The following is a 23,180-nucleotide window of genomic DNA, read 5'->3' as shown; positions in this document are numbered from 1 at the left end:
AGCTGGGACTACAGGCGCCCGCCACAATGCCTGACTAATTTTTTGTATATTTAGTAGAGACAGGGTTTCACTGTGTTAGCCAGGATGGTCTCGATCTCCTGACCTCGTGATCCACCCGCCTCAGCCTCCCAAAATGCTGGGATTACAGGCGTGATCCACCGCGCCCAGCCTTCAATTTTTAATGTTGGAAGTTTTGGGGTCTTCATTTAGAAGTCTGGTGATATTTTTGTGACCAGAAAAATGCCATAGGACCTTAGTTCTTGTTTATATCAGTTAGTCTATTAGGAAAACTGGTTTTGTTACATCTTGTTTTGCTTAAAGTCACAATTTTTGAGAACCTGTTGATATTGAATGAAGACTTACTGTACTAGGCTCCTGAATGTGATGCATAAAACATATTTTATATTACATTATCCATTCTTATAATTTAATGGGAGTAGTGTCAGTAGACAGTCACATCAACCTACCAAATTGTTTCATTATTTAAGCAGAATAATGATAATCATAGTAATAATTAAATTTTCTGTACCATTTTAATGAAAATTTTTGAACAGAAAAGCTTAAAGAACTGTACAATGATTGCACACAAACCTCCCTACATCCACCACCTGGAGTCTCTAATTAACATTCTGCCACATTCGTTTTATTACCTATTTCACCATCTATTCATCCATCTACCCAACCATAAGTCTATCTTATTTTTGAAACAAATACATGTATAGTGCTTTACAGATGACAAGTGAAAACACAGAATGTCTTTTGGAAAATTTCTGAACACATTTTTCAGTGTACCTATTTACATTAAAATTCATATTTGCCCAACGGGTATATATTAACCCTTTATATGGGTAAGGTACTGGGCTAAGTGCTGTGAAAGACACTAGGATGAATAAGGCCTGTCACTTAAAGTGCGGAAGTGGAAAAAATACAATAAGATAACAGCTCTGGGTGAGACACAAGATCTACTGATCCTTACTAAGAAGGTGAAAACATGTTGACTTTTTAAAGATCTTTCCTAATGATGGCAAAGGTGGTAAGCAGGATTCCGGTATTTTTCTTTTGATGCCAGCTATTGAGAAAATCATTTTTTTCTGATTATAAAAGAAAGACTTAGACAAAGAAGACAAATTGGCAAATGTAGAAAAGCAGGCAGAAAAATCAGTCATCGATTCAGAGAAAACTCCTGAGAGCAGTTTCTGTGTTTATTTCCAGTGGGTTTTTTTTCTACACTGGTGGGTACATCTTTAAAAATTGGGATCATCGATAACAACAGTTTTTAATCCTGTCATGATTTTATACAATATTAAATATTATACATTTTATTCCTTGCTATTAAATATACTTTCAGGCTGGGTGCGATGGCTCATGCCTGTCATCCCAGCACTTTGGGAGGCCAAGGCAGGCAGATTGCCCGAGCTCAGGAGTTCAAGACCAGCCTGACCAATATAGTGAAACCCCGTCTCTACTAAAAATAAAAAAATTGGCCGGGCTTGGTGGCATGCACCTATAGTCTCAGCTACTCAGGGGCTGAGAGAGGAAAATTGCTTGAACCCCAGAGGCGGAGGTTGCAGTGAGCCAAGACCGTGCCACTGCATGCCAGCCTGGGCGATAGAGTGAGACTCCATCCATCTCAAAATAATAATAAATAAATAAACTTTCAACACACAATAGTGATAGCTGTCTCTACAGACGTTTCTCATGGACACACTGCAGACCATTTTACTGAGCAGATACTGCTAAACACCCAGGTTGTTTTCAGCTCTCAGTCTTCTAACAATGAGTTGAACAAGAGCCTGCAGCTCTGACTGTCTCCTTGGAAGACAGTTCTGCCAGTAAGGTCACATCAGAGGCCATGGGCCACCAGTAAGACTTACACATAAAAGGCAAATTGGCAAATGCAGAAAAATAGGAAGAAAAATCAGTCATGCCTTCTCCTGAGAGCAATTTTGTGTGTTTATTTCTAGTGGATTTACTTTCTATACTGGTGGGTAGATCTTTAAAAAGTGGCATCGTAGGCCAGGCATGGTGGCTCATGCCTGTAATCCCAGCACTTTGAGAAGCCAAGGCAGGTGGATCACTTGAGGTGATCTATCTCTACTAAAAATACAAAACTTAGCCAGGCATGGTGGCAGGTGGCTGTAATTCCAGCTACTTGGGAGGCTGAGGCAAGAGAATTGCTTGAACTTGGGAGGCTGAGGTTGCAGTAAGCCAAGATTGCACCACTGCCCTCCAGCCTGAGCCACAGAAGTGAGACTGTCAAGAAAAAAAAAAATATTGCATCATAGTTATCAACAGCTTTTAAGTTGTAAAGTTTTTGACATTTTAAAGTTTTCAGCTTTCCACCGAGCAGCAGGTCTCACTATCTCTTAGCTCCCCTGCATCTATACATGGATGCATTCCTACCAATGTACCGTAGGTGGTGACTTGTACCAAAGAGTTACATCTGCTTTAAAACTTTCCTATTTATTTGAAAAATGAGTTTGAAGATGTTTTTGTTTTGGACACTCACTAATATAAAGATGCAAAAATAATTCTTAAGGACAAGTGATACAGACAGAAGGCTCCTAGAACACACTCTCGTGGCTATGGAATGTTCAGTGTGGCCAGAAAGGACAGCAAGGAGCTGTGTGCGGTGGCGGCTGGCACTCAGTGATGATGACGTCAGGGCTACTCACCAGTTTGGTGATACCCCCGTGCTGCCTCACCACCCGCCGTGCTCTTTTAAACTTGGCGACATTCGCAATAGTTTCGGCTGCCAAACATTTCAGACTCTTGTGTGGAGAATCAAGTATAGTCACCATAACTGGTAAGCCCCCAAGGTCAACAATATTACGTCTGATTTGAGGATTATCACTGATTTCCTTCAGTATTTTTAATGAACCAATCTGCATGAGAAAAAAAAAAAAAAGATGAGTGGTGAATATGTAACCCATGCTATGTTTTTAAAAATTCCGAGTCTACCTAAAATCCTTCCCCAGTTAAGTTTTTTAAGAAATAGTTTCCATTCCCAGAGGTTACACACATCTGGCATATTATCTTTCATTTAAGTAAACAATCCTCATTCAGGAAGCATGAGAGAGGAATGGAGAAGAGCAAAAGAAAGAAGAAAAGCAGAGAAAAGAGAAAGTGCAGTGAACAGAATTAGCAGGTCATCAGCAGTAACAGCAGATAAAGACAAGAACCAGGTAGCGAGGAATGGCAGAAACCTAGAGCTAAGAAGAGAACCACAGGAAGGTGGAAACAAGACTCCGCATCCAAGGTGACAGAGCCACTCACCTTACATTTGACTTCATCGGTTTCAAGCAAATTTATCAGCACTTCCAGGCCTCCAACATCTCTGATGGCCAACTGGCAGGTTTCTTGAGCTAAGTTGAAATCCCTCATTGAACACAACGCAATCACTGTAGCTGTCTGATTTCCTCCCTATAAAGATGCAATGCCAGAGAAAGGTTAAGTAACACCGCGTTCCCATAGAAATGCACTAAGTAGTTACGAATCCATGAACTAGAAAACGTGTCTCTGAGTGGGCTAGAATTTGTTAAATGAATCGGGTAGAGCTGAAGCTTGCGAAAGCTGTACAGAGCATCATAAAACATTGTTCCAATTAAGAGTCAATATTTAAAGGCGGGCTGTCTCCTTTAAACAGCTGTAACATCAGGCAGTATCACCTATTAAAGAGAGTCATGGGGCCAGCCTTGACTCTTATCAGCTGGTTGATAAGAGTTCTGGCATCAGCACTGAAGTAGCTCATCACACACAAAAGCCAAGAAGGCTGTTCATTTTTGTAAAAGGTGCTGGTAATAGACAAGCCTTTGATCCCTGCTTGAAACATAGTACCAAAGTTTTAAGGGAAGACACTTTAAACTATGTTTATTTCCATTTAGTAAGCATTATATTTCCATTATCTACTTGTTTATATATAATTACGTATACAAACTGATCATATATATGTAATAGAAAAGGTAAACATAATGTATTTTATAAATTTATTCATTACTACCCATTATCTATTGTATAATTTTAAAATACATTTTAAAATATATAAAACATTGTACATTATGTTTATATAGAAATTTAAAATTTTAAATATATTGCACATAATATATAAATATAAAAAACAAACATAAAAACATATATTTCTGTATATAAATAGATAATACATAATAGGCTTAGCACAGATCATAGAAGTTACATGCCAGCTGCCAAACTCCCTCCTCCATAGTACGAGCCTGTGCATGTGCAAATCTTCTTGTGAATTCAACAGAAAATGTTAATTTTTAATCTTTTAAAATTTATATTTAATAGTTGTACATATTTTGGGGGTACATGTGATATTCTGATGCATGTATAAAATGTGTAGTGATCAAATCAGGATAATTGAGATATTTATCAACTTAAACACCTATCTTTTTTTTATGATGGCAACTTTACAATTTCTCCCTTCTAGCTGTTTTGAAATACATAATAATAAGTTATTCTTAACTATAATTTCTTTACTGTACTATAATAGGGAACTTGAACTTAGTTGTACTATCTCACTGTACTTTGTACCTCTTAGCCAATTTATCTTCATCTCCTCATACCATGTCTTATATATAATAGGGTTAGCACAGAAAATGGAAATTACATACAAGCTTCCCACATGCCTCCTCCTTCATATCACACTTGTACACATATGCAAACCCTCTTGTGAATTCAACACAAGGCTTTTAAAATAAGAAACCGAAATGGGATTACTAGAGGATCCCAAGTGAAGATAGAAAGATTTAGATGTCAGCCTTTCTTCTTACTCCTTTTAAGAAAATTTCTTCCATGCCTCTAGAAATGTCCTCAACAACTGTCCCGTGAAGATGTCACTGACAATATCCATTCCCCACATGAATGCTCCCAATGGATGCACCAGGCTGTCCTGTACATTCACGATTAAGTTCAGAATGACAAGAGCCTTAATTTTACTATTTACACGTAAAATAAGTCATGTTCTTACAGCTTTTAGTGTCTTTTCTGCTTCCCATCAAGGAGAAAAGTTACCGCCACCAATACCACCAATTTTCATACAGTTGGTTTTAAAATAATGAAATTTTAAAATCCTCTCTTTATAACTGTCAGGTTCATAAACTCCCATATTTGGGTGCACGTGGCTCCCATAAGCCAGTACTTCCATTTCCTCTTAAAAAAACAAAAAGCAGATATTTTATAAGCCATAAAGAAGAAGCTAGTCTGAGTGTGGAGGCATGCACCTGTAATCTCAGCTACTCAGAAGGCTGTGGTAGAAGGATCGCTTGAGCCTGGGAGTTGGAGGCTGCAGTGATCCATGATCACACCACTCGAGCCTGGGCAACAGAGTGAGACTCTGTCTCTAAAAATAAATTTTTAAAAATAATGATAATAAAGGAGAATCTACATGCTAACCATAATTAATTAAAGGAAATTAAATCAGCACAAAAAAAAAAAACAAAGAAAATAAGAAAAACAATTCATTTGAATAAAGCTCTTTTTTTTCTTTCTGAATTTAAATGGTTAAAAGGAGCCAGAAACCTCCCCAGGAGTGTCTGAAGGAGCAGAGCAGGGTCCCTATATTAAGGGTTTGGAAATCCAAACCAAGTACTTCAGCAAGAGAGTTCTTTAAGCAGGGGCTTCAGACTTAAGCATGACTAGAAAGTGCAAGAAGACATGGAACAGTGTGTCATGCCTTGGTTAAGCCAAGAGCCTCCTCCCACCCTAGGTCCACTCGGTGAAGAAGACCGTCCTGTCCTGACACTCTTAATCGCGCGTGCTGAGGACTTGCTTGACTGCTATTCTTGCATTATAATGTTTTCTTTGGTAGCAATTTTCGGGCTTATTCACTCAGCACAATCTTTGTTTTCTATTTCAAGTTGTCTTAATTTTTCTCTTCTAGACAATTTCTCCATCTTTTGAGCTTTATTTCATTACTTTTACTATAACCAATGACATAAATTCTTAAAGGCCATTTAATTGCAGCAGATGTCCCAAAGGTAAGAGTTTATAGCTTTCTGAATTATCTCTAGGCTAATTTGGAATGCAAAAGACTGACAATTTACAGTTATCATCAAGAAGTTAGATCCTTATAGAAAAAAAATTCTGTAAATCATCAGCTTTTTTTCTGAAAATCTGGAAACATATTCATAGGCTTGAGGGATTTTTTTAGAACAGTTTTATATTAGGGAAAGTTAGTTTTTCCACATTTCAGGATTTAGTTCTACTCTTGTCACTGACCACACTCCCAAAAGGATTATAAATCTTTCAGAATGAATACCAGAGGACAGGAGCCAAAATATTCAACATACAGAGCCACAAATGTTAGCCAATTGCTATTCTTTAAATACCAGCCATGTCAAAGGATTTTTGAATGTTTGTTCCACTTTGTTCAGATGCCATAAATATTGAACTGAGAAGAAGCCATGCAAATACACTCCTTTTTCAATTAAATCTCCCCTGAGAACAAATTATTTACCAATACTTATTTTCACATTTTATCATGCATTTGCATTTCTGAGGTTTTAAGAGCTGGAGAAAATACAGTAAAATATGATTTTACTAGCTTCTGAAGGGCTTCGAAAAATGCTTCCAATAAGTGTTTCCACTTCTTAAATTAATGCAATTCTTTTGCTAGTTGTCTTCCTGCCCTGTTGCTTTTCAAACATCTCCAGGCTCTGTTGGCCTTTGGATTTTTTTTTTTTTTGGAATTGACATTCCTTCCGATGACCAGGAGGCATTTGTTCATTGTTACCATTAGGTTTTAAACGTGCGGAGATTGAGTGAAAGTCGCTGTCTTTCCCTTTTCTTAAAATTTCTTTTTGAAAGATAAGACGAATTAAAGGTAATTTCCTCAACTATGATTTTGCTTTATTACTTCAAATAAAATATTTGAAATAAGCAAGTATTACCCCGTTTGGTATACAGAGCAATGCCCCTCCCTTACCGTTGATAAGGAAGAAATAAACATTTGCTAAGTTGAAATGAGCAATGTATTCAAGAGTAAAACAGGAAGTGAGCTGCCTCAAATCACTTTTCTGTTATTTCATTCAACAAATGTGTTGCATGCTTCCTATTTGCCATGCTGGATGGTCGGCACTAGAGACACACCAGTTTACAAAAACAGACACTGCCCTTGCCTTCATGAAGCTTATAATATAGTGGAGGAGAAAGTTTTTTAACTTTTTTAAGCTCACCCAAATAAACAGAAACTATAAATCTGAGAACTGCTACACGGGACAGGGGCATGGAGCTGTGGACGCACATCACAGGGAACTTTGACCTAACTTGGAGCATCACCCACCAGGAAAGAACATCTGAGTTGGGATCTGGACAGAAAATAGGTGATTTCCCAGGCAGAGAAGGAGGGGATGTGATGAAATGTCCACCAGTCAGAGCAGACCATATATGCAAAAACCCGGGGGAGTAGAGCATGGCATGTTTAGTACCTGAAGAAGGCCAGAGCCCAGGGTGGGAGCGTGGTGCAAGATGAGCTGAAAACCAGCTGGGCTACTGAGCCCAGAGTCTGGGCTGAGAATTTTCATCTTTATTTCGAGATTGGCCAGTGTAATTTACAATGATGCCATTTATAAAAGATCACTCTGGCTGCAGAGGCCGTTGGTTGGAGGGGGCAAGCGTGGATGGATGCAGTCAGGTTACTGCAGTGATCCAGAGAATAGAAGATAACTTGGAGTAGGAGGGGAGGGTGACTCATCCCGAATCATAAAGAAACTTTTGAAAGATTTTTATCAACTTGGTTCAGGAAAGGACGCTATAAGTGTAGATGAAACTCCAACTCTGTTGGGCAACACGCTTGCAGGGTCATCATTGGAAGTTATTATCAGAGTCCCACATGACCACAGTGAGACAGGAAGGCAGGCAGAGAATGATCAGGACCAGAGGCCTCTTCTTCTGTCCCTACCCCACACGGCTTCTCCATCTGCAATCAAGAAGCAGCCGGTGAGACTTGGAGAGGCGGCACAATTATCACATGGCCATGCAGCTGGCTTTGAACATGCTCAGCATTTTTTCCCTCAAACATGCCACTCAGAGCAAGAAAAGTCAACCCCTGCCAGTAACTGCTCATTAACGATCACAGAGGACCTAGTGCCCAGCATGAAGGTTGGCTTAGAGATACTCTTTTTCTCCCGGAATCAGAAATGGTACAAGGTGGGTGCTCACAGTGAGTAGTGGTAGACAACCATGTGAGTCAAAGCAGAAAAATACACTGCTTTTCTTCCGTTTATTTGCAAGTCTATTTTATACTGATGACTTAGCACTCCAAAACCTAAGACTCAACAGAACCCCGAGGAGAAAGAGAAAATACTGTTTCCAGAAGAAAAATATACAAATATCCTTAAATAAATTAGACTGAGGTTGTTGTATTACAAGCTGCTAAGAATGTTTTATCAGGAATGGGTAAGGAACAATGCAAGGAGGCTACATACATTCTTTTAATTGTATTTATTTATTTATTTTCAGACAGAGTCTTCTCTGTCATGCAGGTTGGAGTGCAATGGTGTGATATTGGCTCACTGCAACCTCCATCTCCCAAGTTCAGGAGATCCTCCTGCTTTAGCCTCCCAAGTAGCTAGTACTACAGGCATGCACCACCATGCCTGACACATATGCATTCTTTTTAATTTGCCATGGAACATTTACAGGAATTGACAGTTATTGGAATGCTGTAGTCATTGCAATGCAGAAAAATTTGTAGCAAATATAATTATCTTACTAAAAAGATTCAGAAGAGTGAGCTGAATAATTATGATAATAAAAATAGTTCAATAAAGTGACTGGATACAAGAGCAGCACTTTAAAGTGGTATTTATACACTAACGATAACAAATCAAAATGTTTAACTTGAAAAAAGTTCCCATGTTGAGATTAGCAAAATAATAATAAAAATATCTATGACTACATCTCATAGGAAATGTTTTAGATACACATGAAAAAAAGCTATTAAGTATTACTAAATTATGTAAAAGATTAAATGGATGAATGGTCATACCACGTGCCTGAACAGGATAATTCAACATTATTTAAATTGCAGTTAATCCAAAAATAATTTGTAAATTCATGTAAATCAACCAAAATGCCCACAGAATTCTGGGGTTTTGTTAACATGATTTTCAACTCATTCTAAAATGATCTAGAATGAAAAATCCAAAAAAATAAGTTTTAAAAATGTTAAGGTACCTATCTGGTCTACCAAATATCAAAATATACCAAAGCTGTAGTAATTAAAACAGCATGTAACTAGCATGGGAACATCCAAATAAGTTAACGCAGAGAAAGATCCAGAAATAAACTCTCACATGTGAGACTGCAGAATTTGATGAAGGTGGTATCCCAGATTATTGGAGGGAAGAGCAGATAGGCCAATAATCTGTATTGATACAGTTGACTGCCCCTCTAGAGAAAAAGAAGTGAAGTTAGATGCTTACCTTCTATTATACATAAAGTGAATTCCAGGATTAATAATTTGAACTTTAAAAAAAGCTATAAAACTAACAGAGGGAACTAGAAAGTATTTTTGTCCTCTTGGAATGGCTTCAGAAAAAAAACCTTCCTAGTTCCTAAGAAACAAAACCTATAAGCCATGAAGAAATAGAAGACACTTATTAATGTACAAAAGAGTAGACAAAAAGACATCCAGCTGGGCGCAGTGGCTCACATCTGTAATCTTAGCACTTTGGGAGGCCAAGGCAGGTGGATCATCTGAGGTGAAGAGTTCGAGACCAGCCTGACCAATACGGTGAAACCTCATCTCTACTAAAAATACCAAAATTAGCCAGGTGTAGTGGCATGCTCCTGTAGTCCCAGCTACTTGGGAGGCTGAGACAGGAGAATTGCTTGAACTGGGGAGGCAGAGGTTGCAGTGAGCCAAGATCGTGCCACTGCACTCCAGCCTGAGCAACAGAGTGAGACTCCATCTCAAAAAAGTAAATAAATAAAAAATAAAAAAAGACATCTGACACACTAAGAGAAAATAAATATCTGCAATAAGTATAACAGCCAAAGGATTAATTTGCATCATCAAGAATTAAAAAGACAAACCACCACACAGAAAAATAGGCAAAGGACATAATACAATGGCTATATGACATATAAAAAAATTGTTAACCTCACTAGTAACTAGAAATATGAAAATTCAAACAAGGTACATTTTGCCCCATGAGAATTGTCCAAAATAAAAAATAACAAAAAGACTACACATCGTTGAGAATTTACAACAATGAATTGCAATCCTGTATTAATAACTTTTTTTATTTTTTATTTTTTATTTTTTTTTTTACTTTAAGTTCCAGGATACATGTAGAGAACGTGCAGGTTTGTTACATAGGTAAACGTGTGCCATGTGGTTTGCTGCACCTATCAACCCATCACCTAGATTTTCAGTCCCACATGCATTAGCTGTTTGTCCTAATGCTCCCCCGTCCCCTTGGCCACCTTCCCTGACAGGCCCCGATGTTTGTTGTTCCCCTCCCTGCGTCCATATGTTCTCACTGTAGATGAACAGTTTCATTACCACGGGGAGATTCAAAAGTCTATCAATGCCTAGACTCCAGCTTGAACCAATTCAATCAAAACTTCCAAAAATGGTACCTGGGCATCAAGGTCTTTTGTTTATTTGCTCCTTCATTTAACAGCCCTGGCTAATTTCACTCTGAGGTTGAAGGTTCAAGGTTGAAAACTATTGGTATGTTACTGGTAGAGTGTAAATTGATAGTTGCTTTCTGTAAGGAGCTATGAAACTTTTTTTTACATAAACTAAGTTTGCTTTGTTTATTACTCTTCATTATTTCTCTTTAAATTGAAAATTTTTTAATGGAAGTCGTCTCAAATTGTAGTGTGCATATATTATTTTTCTCTTTGTTTTAAACAGCTTTATTGACATATAATTGATATAAAAAACTGCACATCTTTAATGTATACTATTTGATGAGTTTAGATATATGCATATACATCCAACACCTGTGAAATCATTACTACAATGAAAGTAATAAATGTATCCATCAGCTGAAAACATGTCCTTTGTCTCTGCCTTTCTTGTGGTAAGAACACTTCATATGAGATTTACTTCTTAAATGTTTTAAGTGCACAATATATATTGTTAACTATAGATACTATGCTGTACAGCAGATATCCAGAACTTATTCATCTTTCATAAATGAAATTTTATACCCAGTGAACAATTACATGAAACTGCCTTAGCTATCACAGTTCATTCCAATCAAAAATCTTATAAATATCTTGGCATGTATATAGAACTCCCTATTAGTGCTATCAAAAATGTAAATGTGCATTCCCTTTGACCCAAGGAATTCCATTTCAAAGAATCCATCCTATAGAAATAATGTATATATCCAAAGAATATGTAAAAATATTAGCTGCAGTATTGTTTGTGGTAACAAAAACTGATTTGAGTGACAACTTAAATGTTATCAATAAGGCAATTGTTCAATAACTTAATGATATACACCTTCAATGAAATACTATGTAGTAATTAAAAGGAGTGAGGCAGATATGAAAGATCACCAAGACAGAATATTAAATACAAAAAGTAAAATGTAGAATAAGAATAGGATTTCATTTATGTATATAAATATGTATATAAACAGAGAAACATCTAGAAGGGAGCTTTCACTTTGCATGGTTTGAAGTTTCACATTGAGCATATATGAGTGTGCTATTTGTATGATATTTAAAGATTTTAAACACAGAAGGGAGTAAGGGAAACAGGGGAAGAATACCACGTTCTTCTGCTATGCCCTGTGTCACAGAAACATCAGCAGCCACACCAGACAGCCACACCCACCCAGGGAGCAAGAGCCGGGGAAAACCACAGCCCTCCAACAGAAATCTCAAAGGCCAATGGACCAAAAAGGGACATGGGATTCAGTATTTTTCCTGCTACTATGCAATTTTAAATCATGATGACAATAGACCCATATAAAGATGTAAAATGAAAAATCATTCATACCAAATCTTATGCTTCTTATTCACTCCTTAACTCATATATTTAGAAATTCTTCAGCATGCAGACTCTGTAACAGGCTGTGAGTGTGTGTTTTTGAAACAGAAAGCAAAGCAGCCTAGCACATTATAGAAACTGGTAACTAGCCAGTACTACTACTCTTCTCCAATCTACTTAGCTTTCTCAAATGTATTTTAGGGGAAAAGTGTATTTTAAGGAACAAAAGTAAGTGTTGCTGCAAATACATGGGGCAAGAGATTCCCTGAAAAGTTCTACTACATAAAACTGCCTTAGATATCCCAGTTCATTCCAATCAAAACTCTTATAAATAACTAGATGGGTATGTGTATCATATCATCATGCTCTAGCTGTGCTGGCTCATAGCAAACATTCATGAATAAACACATGAGTGAATGAATGAATGAATGAATGAGTTAAAGCTTAAGGGAACTCCCCTGAGATTTTTAATATTGTCATTTTTCAGTCGGTAAGTTGATGTGGTAGCATAGAGCTAGCTAGTGGTCATATAAACTGTTAGGAGTCAGTAGCATTGTATTATCATACTGATCTAATTGTCTTTACTCTGCTTTTTCTCCACACGTATTTATTTATGACTGCCAAGAGGCAAGGAAAGTTTAAAGCTCAAAAATGTAAATACAGATTTCCCTTTGGGAAAGACGGAGAGGAATCTCTCCATTTCTTCCACAATCTCCTTTATAACAAAAATAAAAGACGACAAATTCTTTTGTGAGCAATATAAGCACACAAGTAACACACATTACCAGTAATCCAAATACTTTCAATGGATTCACTTCTTATACTACAATATTTATGAAAGCATAAATGCAGATTCTGAGTAGACTCTTTTTAGCTGATGGAATTTAAATATGTTATGATTTCAAACAGGCAAGTTAAAAAAAATAGTCACAAAAGTTGTCCTATTCGTTTGTCACTGACTTTTTTAAGAAAGTCAACCCACACCAATGTAGCAACACATGTACTAACTTAAAGAATGTTCCTCAGGAACATGGCACTCATTTGTCTTTCTAACTACTGGAGTTGATTTGAGTGGATGAACAGTGACCATTGTTTTCCATTTTCAAAATACTCTTTTTAACAAGAATAGCTCTGCGTCATCACATTCTTTTCCATTTTTTTTTTTTTTAAGTAAAAACTTAGCAAAAGAGCACAGTCTAATACAGCCTTCCAATCGTGAATACTGAGTTCCTTTATGGGAAGGGCTCCCTGTTGACTCTTACTCGAATGAAGAAATCCAAACAAGAGAAAAGACAGAAGGTACAACAGCAAGTTCTGCAGGCCTCCTGGGTCCTGAATTTCTTGACAGTGGAACAGAACCACCAGGCAATGGGCAATAAAGATAGAAGCCTGGACTCCGTCCCAGCCCGCAGCTGCCTTCTGTGTGGCCCGGAGCAAAGAATTTCTCAGCTTTTCCACCAATGAAACAAGGATCAAACTACCTGCCACTCCATACCCAAAACTCAAGTAATGGGAAAGGAATTTAATTAACTGTAATTGATTGCAAAGCACATCAAATTCCTACAACAAAAACTCATACAACTTCCAATTACCACTCGAAAGAACTCTTTAACCAATTAAAGAGTGTGTGTGTGTGTCTGTGTGTGTGTGTATTTAATCAGTTTATGTAAGATCATTTATGTAAGATCATTAAGGAACTGAGCCTCACAAATGCAGTCTTTAACAAAAGTTTTCAAGTCTGAAAAATGTCCTTGCCAAGAATCCACCTCCAGAGAAGAAACCCAAAACCTTCCAGGGAGAGAGCTCTGGGGAGTCCCTTCTGAAGCTGGCAGCCCAGTGGCATTTCTGATGTGAATGTCTTTTAGATGTCACTCTGGAATACAGTATTGACCACTGCTAAGCTGGGATCCACCAGGCCGCTTCACTTTTCATGGCCTGAAAATTCTCAATTTGTGTTTCAGAGCAGAAGCATGGCAAGCAATCTGGCTCATGTGAAAGGTGAAATCAATGCCAGTGTTTGATGAATTTGATGTTATAGAACGAACAAATTAGGCGACCCCTCACCAATCTGTTGTGGGTCAGGGGAGAGGATGAATGTGTGGTAATGCCCATCCTTTCTACCAATGTAACCCCGTTGTCACTGTCTTCTCATCCCTTCCCATCAGATTCACTTGGCATATCACCTGCTGCTGGATTCATCTTTCCAAATCAATGTTTTCATCATCCTTTTCCCCACTCTCCCACCTGGACTCTAATCAAAATCCCAGGTGCAGAAGCTGGCTTCCCACAGGGAGGAGGTACACATGGAGAAATGGCCCCGGGAATGAGCCCTAGAGGCATCCATCATTGCAGCAAGTACTCAGGAAAAACACCGGCTGAATGAAGCACTTCAAAGTATGGGCAGATATCCAACTGTGCTTGCCAGTATAACCCTTGTTGAACCTAGAGCTGGTGCCTGGATAATACGGGCATCTTACCCTCTAGTGACAGCTCTAGGAAATATCTTCAAAGGAAAGAAAGCATAGTTCTAGGCCCAGCCTCTGATATGCCTCTAAACTACCAAAAGCTGACCAACCAACCACGTTCTCGGCATTATTCTAGTCTTCTCAATGTTTTCTTGGATTTACTGATCCTATAGTGTTAAATACCATACCCACGCCACCTTTAATCCACATTGACATGGATTTCAACATGTTTTTGGCCTTGGGTCCAGAAATTCGTTTTCATTATAATATGTATAAAATGCAAATCTACTTATAATTAGGACCTTTCAATATTTTACCCCACTCTACTGAAGAATACCCATTTGCATGAATTTATAACATATGGTACTTGTAACTAATATTAATTTCCACATTTCCAAACAAGGAAAATATCCTACATCCCTTCTCCTATTCCACAAAGGGGCTCTCCACATACCTTATTTAGAAATGAGCACGATTTCACTGAAGTTTTAGAGAGACTCATAGATTTAGTATGGAGCATAGAGACGTTAACAAACCATCTCCTTTAATCGCTCAAGTTGATCAAAAGCAAGACATTTTCCTTGCAAGATTTTAAAACAATTTTGGCCAGGGAAGAAAATAATATCCATATAAAGTCAGCAAATACAGCAATCAACTAGTATGTCTACAAGAAAGACGGCAGTAACAGGAAGAGAGAGGGATGCAAGAAAAGTGGGAAAGAAGTCAGCAGCAGAAGGAAGGACAGGCTCAGAGGCAGGAAGAACTGCTTTCAGGGGGCTGAGAGTGAAAACAGCAAAGCCCTGCCACTAAGGAACCTCGTCCTCTCCCCTTCGCACCATCAGGGCAGAGGTGGGGAGGCGAGTTTGTGCCCATTGGCAAGATGCCATGCAAGATACAGCAATAAATTTGATGTGGTCTCTCTACTCAAGAAGTAGGTACTAAGGCAGACAACCTGAACCATCAGGATAGCAGAAGACAGAACATAAGTGCTTATCAGTAAGGTAGCTGAAAAGGGGGTTCATTGCTTCCTTTAGAATTAGGGTACAGCATCATCAGCTACGGGGGAGAAAAGCTGGAAGGTTGGTGTGTAAAAATGTGATACATTCATTAATTTAAAAATTAAATTGTGTTCAAAAATTCCAGATGAAAAGAATATATACATATATAAAACTTGCAGGTTGAAATTAACATACGTCAAACCAAATAATGAAATACAAACTCTATTTATGTGCCAAGATATGAGCTCATAGCTCTGGACGAAGAATAAGCTATAGTTCATTGACCTCTTTGGGTATTAATGAGCTCATTAAATCTTTTTTTTTTTCCCAACAATCACAGACATTACTCTACTTGGAAAATGGTAAATAGAAAGTCAGGTCAACATGAACATTTCTCTGCTAGCTTAAATCTACATTTAAGCCATAATTTCATAAATTAAAATGTCAGGTGTATTTATTTTGAGATTACCTAGAGACATTCAATTTTGCATTTCATAGACTTTTAATATCGTTTTGTGTCTCCATATAAAATATTTATCTGTGTCAAAAACCTTGAAATCATTTATAGATATGCTTTTCCTTTTATTGGCTATGTGAAGAATATTTACCTGTGGGAACTGTAAGAATTCCAGGCAATTTACTGTCTGGCCAAGAGTATCACATTTGCACATGATTTATTAATGAATAACTTGTGCAAATTTAAGTAGCACTTCATCAATAAACGTTTTCTTTAGCTGTACTGGGACAGAAATAGTGCATCTCTTTTTGGCCTAATGCTACATGGACTTATCCTAAATAATTGAAAAACTCAAGACAGTTATCCAGTAATTAGGTTATTGTGAGAAACTCTCTTTGCCATGTTCACTGGGAGGATATTATTGAGGCTGTTCACTCTCTCACTCCATGCCTGCCCCATTAAATCCTAAGGGAGAAAATTCTGTCTGCTCTTAGCACCAGGATCAGTTATACTCGCTGGCAACTGGTTTGTTTTTATTTTAAGATGCTGAGAGACTTTCCCTCCCTGTACTAACTCACTCTATTTCCCTCCTTTTATTGGTTGCTAGAGAACTGAAAGTAAAAGTTGAAGGCCACCTGCACAAGTCAGTTAAGCCTCCATGCCACACATTTTCTACAGTAATAATAAGCAATAGAAATGATTATCATTGCCAACAGTTACTAAGTACTTTGTGCTAAGCACTTTACATGTGTTATATTTCATTTAACATTCTTAATAATCCTAATATAAGAACTTTTATTTTTCCATCTTCACCAATGAGGAAACTGAAGCTTAGAGGGGTTACTCAAGTCACCCAAGGCCATTGAGTAAGCGGCAGAATTTCAACTCAACTAGTCTTTCCAACGTCAAAGATCATGCTTCTAATTACTCTAGCATTCTGCTTCCTGATCCATCTTTTGTTTCTGCCATTTTGACTCTTGTTTCCTTTTGCTAATGAAATAAAGATAATGGACCAGGACTCTTGGGAAAAACTCAAGACTCTCTTAATTCATCTTCTGAAAGGCTATGTCTTGGATGGGCGTAGAGGCTCATGCCTGTAATCCCAGCACTTTGGGAGGCCAAGGCGGGAAGATTGCTTGAGGCCAGGAGTTCAAGAGCACCCTGGGAAAAAGAAAAGGAAAGAGGAGAGGAGAGGGGAGGGGAGGGGAGGGGAAGACCGGGGAGGGGAGAGGAAGACAGGGAAAGGGAGGAGGGGAGGAAGAAGGAAAGGGAAAGGGGAAGGGAAGGGAAGGGGAAGGGGAAGGGGAAGGGGAAGGGGAAGGGAAGGGGAAGGGGAAGGGGAAGGGGAAGGGGAGGGAAAAGTCAGGAAGTCTAAGCCCCAATGGCCCTGTCTAGAGCTGCCCACCTCAGAGAGAGTTGTGTTGGCAAAGTTCTCCACTGCCAGTTCTTTTTTTTTTTCCCCCTAGATGACATGCGTTTTGAGAGTCTAGGAGAGGCAATCACAGGAGGCCCTGTGGTTCAGTAAAGATGCAGAGGCACTGTTGCAAGCGTGTCCTAAATGTCCCAAAGCTGCACATGGTTGCCACACACGCTAGGCTGGACCGCCGTGTTGAACTATGCGGTTTGTGCACAAATACTCCTGCCAAAGAGGAGTGCAGGAGCATGTGGCCTGAATCTAGCTTGTGCTCCATGCTGGTGTTTCCAAATTCCCGACAGGTTAATCTTTAAGATTCAGGAATATGCAATCAAAATTCCTAGAAATTTTCATGAGTTCCCAAAATTATATTATTCTGTATTTTTCCTAACATTTCATCACATATCTTTCAAGAATAATGAATGCCTATAATAATACTGAATCATTTCTATCATCATAAACATTGAATCATTTTTGGTGGTAGAGTTATGCTAAAAGTTTCAGAGGTTTTCTGTAAAAAAACCTTATGTAATAAATGCATGATTTATTATTATGAGCCATAATATATGACATAATTATATACTGCAACAACATGTAAAAACAATGTACACCTGATATAGAAATTTCAGAATACAAAACATAAATGAGGGAAATATTAACCGAAAATAAATGCCAATAAAAACCATTTTAAAAATTGACAGATGCCATAAAAATATTTACTATTTATAAAGTATCGTGCTTAAAATGAAATTTTAAAACTCACAAAATATTAACTGTTCTGTCCAATAGTCTAGAGGTTTGTTTCATGACAATTAGTCCAGACTAAAAAAAATAATTTTCATTTTGCATTGATGGTCAAATCATTAGGAGCCTGCCAAAAGGATCTCCAAGTTGAGCATTAGGGCTTGTTTCGTATAAGGCCATGTCCTTTTTGAAATATGAAAATATTATTTATTTTATTATTATTATTATTATTATTTTGAGACGGAGTTTTACTCTTATTGACCAGGCTGGAGTACAATGGCATGAACTCGGCTCACTGCAACCTCTGCCTCCTGGGTTCAAGCAATTCTCCTGCCTCAGCATCCCCAGTAGCTGGGATTACAGGCGTGCGCCATCACACCAGGCTAATTTTTTTTGTATTTTTAGTAGAGACAGGGTTTCACCATGTTGGCCAGGCTGGTCTCGAACTCCTGACCTCAGATGATCCACTCTCCTCGGCCTCCCAAGCTGGGATTACAGGTATGAGTCACTGCACCCAGCCAAAATATTATTTATTTTTAATTGACAAAAAATAATTGTATATTTTTGTGGGGTACAATGTGGTATTTTGATAAATGTTTACATTGTGCAATGATTAAATCAAGCAAAGCCATTGGCAAATGCCCTTGGTTGATTTGACCAAAGACATGAAAAAGCAGAAAGAAAACATGAGTTGAGTCAAATGCTTTTTCACAAATACTTCTGGACGTCGGCTTTACACAAGGCCTAGAAATCATCAATACTTGCTATCTGACGTCAGAAATGAATATTAATCTGGGTTTTGGTGAGTCATTCCCCTTGCCCTCCTGCAAATTCAAATACTTAAATATATGATGTGGGCCAATTATTATGTAAAATGTTCTCATGCATGCTATCTGACTTGAGAGAAATGAAAATGGACCAACCCACACTATAAGCACCCACAATGTCTCAGAAACCATGCTATGTTTCAAGTGTGTTTTATTAAACACTTTATAATAGTCCTGTAGTACAGGTATATTAATTTTATTCCATGGGTTGAGAAAATTAGGGCTCAAAACTAATGTTTCAACAGCTACGTTGCTAGTAAGTGAAACAGCCTGGAGTTTAACCAAAGTCCAGCTTTAAAAACCCGTGTTGTTTCTTCCACACCATACTACAAATCATCACATGGCAGCAAGTCACAGTGTCAGCTGTTTACCATGCCCACTGCCCAGCCAGGAGAGAGGGTTGGTACCAGGCAGCCTGGTTGCTCCATGAGGATGAATCTTGCATCCTCAGGGTAATAAGACCTTGCCCTGCACACCCTTAGATAAAACAACAGGAATGTTTACTACTCTTATTTGAAAGAAACATAAAGTAAAGTTGGAAGCAGCATAGACATCTTTGGGAAAGTATTTTAAATGAACGTTGCAAACATACTACCACAGGCCTTTCTTACCTTTAAATATTTCACCAGCTTCTGAATTTGCCAATATTCTGATGGCAAATCTGCACTTGCTTCCTGACGATGGTCAGGTGGCTCTTCATCTTCCTCACTTTCTGAGGAGCTATCACTAATAATTTCCTCTATCTTTTCAGCACTCTTTCTAAGAACAATAACAACATACATACACATGTAAGCTACAGTGTGGAGATGGTTATAATCACATTTAAGCAACATGGGCACAAGCAATGATCAGATACCAACACCTTCTGAGTTCTAGTAAATCTCTATTAAGATCTACACAAGGCCAGGTTCAGTGGCTCATGCCTACAATCCCAGTGCTTTGGGAGGCTGAGGTGGGAGGATTACTTGAGGCCAAGAGTTCAACACCAGCCTGAAAAACATAGCAAGACTCTGTCTCTAAAAAAAAAAAAAAAAAAAACAACCTTAATTAGCCAGACATGGTGGTGCGTGCCTGTAATCCCAGCTACTCAGGAGGCTTGACCCTGGAGGATCGCTTGAGCCCAGGAGTTTCAGCTGCAGTAAACCATTATTACATTATCACACCACTGCACTCCAGCCTGGGAGACAGAGCGAGACCTTGTCTCAAAAAATAAAAATAAAAATAAAAATAAGAAGGAACTGCGTGCAATGAATAAACCTGTCTCTATTGCAGGTGCAATTGCTCTGGGTGCAATAATCATAATAAAGAAGATAGTGAGAAATAAACAAGGGTATTCAGTGAATGTCCTAAGGCTGTGTTTTTCAACAAGACTGCCACTCATTGCATGTGGTCATCTATATTTACAGATATTTGAACTTATTTATTTAACTAAAATTAAAGAAAATTAAAAATCCAGTTCTTCAGTCACACTAGCCACATTTCAAGTGCTCAATGGCCCACATGCCTTGTGGTGACCACACCGGACAGCTCAGATAGTGACTATTTCTATTATTCCAGTAAGTTCAACTGGGCAGTGCTGCAAGGCCCTAAAGTGAAAGAGTCTCTGTTACCAAGGAGAGTCAATATTCAGCACAGCCCTCCGTAATGTCTACACTGAAGTACTTGCAAGGGCACAAGGTGCCAAAGAACAGCAATGACATGAACATAATCAGGTTCAGGACCAAAGAGTCAACCACCAACTCTGAGAGGCATCACCATGCAAGGTGTTGAGTTCCACAGAAGTACACCACATTCTGTGGTTGGATGCATGGACAACAGTATTACAAGAGCCTTCTGGAATCCAATATAAGCCCATGTCCCTGCAGAGGTCCCTCGTGCACATGCACACTCATCACACCAGCTTGTCTCCACCTCCCACCGCCGGATGACAGGTTACTGCCATTGGGTCACCAAACCCACAATGATTTCTCAGGAACTGCTCATCCATCACTCACATGTGGAGAGGTGGTGAACCCTGGATATTTATCCTGATATTGTTTCCCACACATTCCTCATCTCACAGGACAGAAGCAAACCTTTAAATCTTCTAGTTAATTTTAATATTAAATAATACCAACAGCAGCCACCAGTTTTGTCTATTTTGTCCTAGGTACTTGTATTTTTTTGAAACAGGATCTCGCTCTGTTACCCAGGCTGGAGTGCAGTGGTGTGATCTTGGCTCACTGCAACCTCCGCCTCCCGGGTTCAAGTCATTCTCCTGCCTCAGCCTCCTGAGTAGCTGGGCTTACAGGCACGTGCCACCACATCTGGCTAATTTTTGTATTTTTAGTAGTGACAGAGTTTTCACCATGTTGGCCAGGCTGGTCTCGAACTCTTGACCTCGTGATCCTCCCGTCTCGGCCTCCCAAACTGCTAGGATTATAGGCATGAGCCACTGCACCCAGCCTGTCCCAGGCACTTTATATTCATTGTTTCTAAACTTCACAACCACCTTGCAAAGCGGGCTGTATTCTTCCCATTCTACAAGCAAGGAAACGTCAGAGAAATTAAGAGGAGAAAAAAAATCATTCATTTTGAAGGATCCAAAATTACTTAAAATATGACTCTTGCCAATCACATATTAAGGTGTCCTTAAATATCAAAGTCACAAAGTGAATGACCATTATAGATCACGCAAGTCCACTAACTTTTTCCTCTAACTCTGAAATCCAAAAAGCTCTGAAAACTATTTTCCCCCCACTGGACTTAACTTGTTGCTAAGGCCTTAGATGAACTGATACTAGACTATTTATGGTCTTTATTCATCTCATCAGTGTGAATATTCATGTTTCACTACAGAAATGCTCATGCTTTTGATTATAGGGTATTGGCTCACACTCCAATAGAGGTTATCATAATATACGTTATATAAATTTCATCACCCTTTTTTAAAGTGAGTTTTTCAAAACCCCACGCATTTGGCCACGAGAGTTCAGGACAACAGACCGTGGGTTAAATGTCTCATTTGAATTCTCTCAACAATCTATGAGGTTGTCATTACTCTCATTATAGAGATAACAAGTTAAAAATAATTTGGGCCGCGCGTGGTGGCTCACGCCTGTAATCCCAGCACTTCGGGAGGCCGAGGTGAGTGGATTGCTTGAGGTTGGGAGTTTGAGACCAGCCTAGCCAACACGGTGAAACCCTGTCTCTACTAAAAAATACAAAAATTAACTGGGTGTGGTGGCATGCGCCTCTTGTCCAGTTACTCGGGAGGCTGAGGTAGGAGAATCACTTGAACCTGGGAGGCAGAGGTTGCAGTGAGGCAAGATCATGCTACTGCACTCCAGCCTGGATGACAGAGCAAGACTCTGTAATAATAATAATAATAATAATAATAATAATAATAATAATAATTTGAACAAAACTCCATGGTTAGTGAAGTGGCTGTGCTAAAACAAATAGTTGTAATGGGAGCTGTTCATCTTGGTTCCTAGAGGAGCTGGGGTAGTCATTTAACTTACTTGTGCCTCGGTTTCCTCACCTGCAAATTGGGGATGATAATAGCAATTAGTATGTAAAAAGCTTATAACAATGCCTGGCACAGAGAGAGTGTGAAATACGTGTTAGATAGTTCTGTATTATCATGCATATTCATTCAACAAACATGCATGGAGGGCCTGTTGGCTGCCAGGTATCGAGGGCATGCTATTGAAGAACGCTGTCTTTCAGTATCTTTCTTAAACTCCAAGGAAAAGCTGTGGTTTTGAGAAAATCTGATCTGTTTTCATCTTAGGGCCCACATAAATTAAGTAACTGGTTAGGTTTTTGTCTTTACCTTGATCTTCAGCAAGAACAGAATCAAATCTGTGGTCTATGAGTAATTATGTAAGTTCCCATTATTTTGTAGCTCAGTACCTTGTCCACTTTGGTCACCATCAGAAAATTTTTATTTCTGTGTTTTCTTGTATTGTCTTAGTAAGTTCCATGAAGGCAAAGACCATTTCTGTTTTTCATACTGTCTTCCCTAGCACAAGGAAGGCACCCAATAAATATTTGCTAGAAGAATTAATCAATTAAAGCAGGTATGAATAAGTGAATGAACAAATGGATTCGGTCTAGGTTAAGATTTTGGAAGAAGGGTATTTCTGGTGATAATTCCAGGAAGTGGCAGTAGCAGCAGCTTGATGGAGAGGAGGCAACAGTCAGTGAGACTGAAACCAGGGAGTGTGTAGGTCAAGATTTGGTACTGGTCTTCCTCTTGGGGTTTCAGGTTTTTCAAATGATGATTGGACGTAGGATGAAAGTGATAGTAAGTCAAT

General features: G+C 38.6%; 1 protein-coding gene across 2 annotated transcripts in view; it reads right to left on the bottom strand.

Annotated features, from left to right (window-relative positions):
• The window catches only part of ARMC4 (armadillo repeat containing 4), a 192,593-nt gene that overhangs the window by 134,924 nt on the left and 34,489 nt on the right, over positions 1-23,180 (bottom strand). For both annotated transcript variants that reach the window (XM_025396823.1, XM_025396824.1), the window contains 3 exons: positions 19,491-19,638; positions 3,277-3,423; positions 2,676-2,885 (listed from right to left, as the gene is read on the bottom strand). In XM_025396823.1, the coding sequence (XP_025252608.1) occupies positions 2,676-2,885; positions 3,277-3,423; positions 19,491-19,638 (505 nt within the window). The remainder of the gene's footprint in view (positions 1-2,675; positions 2,886-3,276; positions 3,424-19,490; positions 19,639-23,180) is intronic.

The sequence above is a fragment of the Theropithecus gelada genome, chromosome 9 (assembly GCF_003255815.1).
Source record: "Theropithecus gelada isolate Dixy chromosome 9, Tgel_1.0, whole genome shotgun sequence".
Classification (NCBI taxonomy): Eukaryota; Metazoa; Chordata; class Mammalia; order Primates; family Cercopithecidae; genus Theropithecus; species Theropithecus gelada.
Note: the sequence above shows the minus strand (reverse complement) of the source record. Positions and strands in the feature narration are given on the sequence as shown.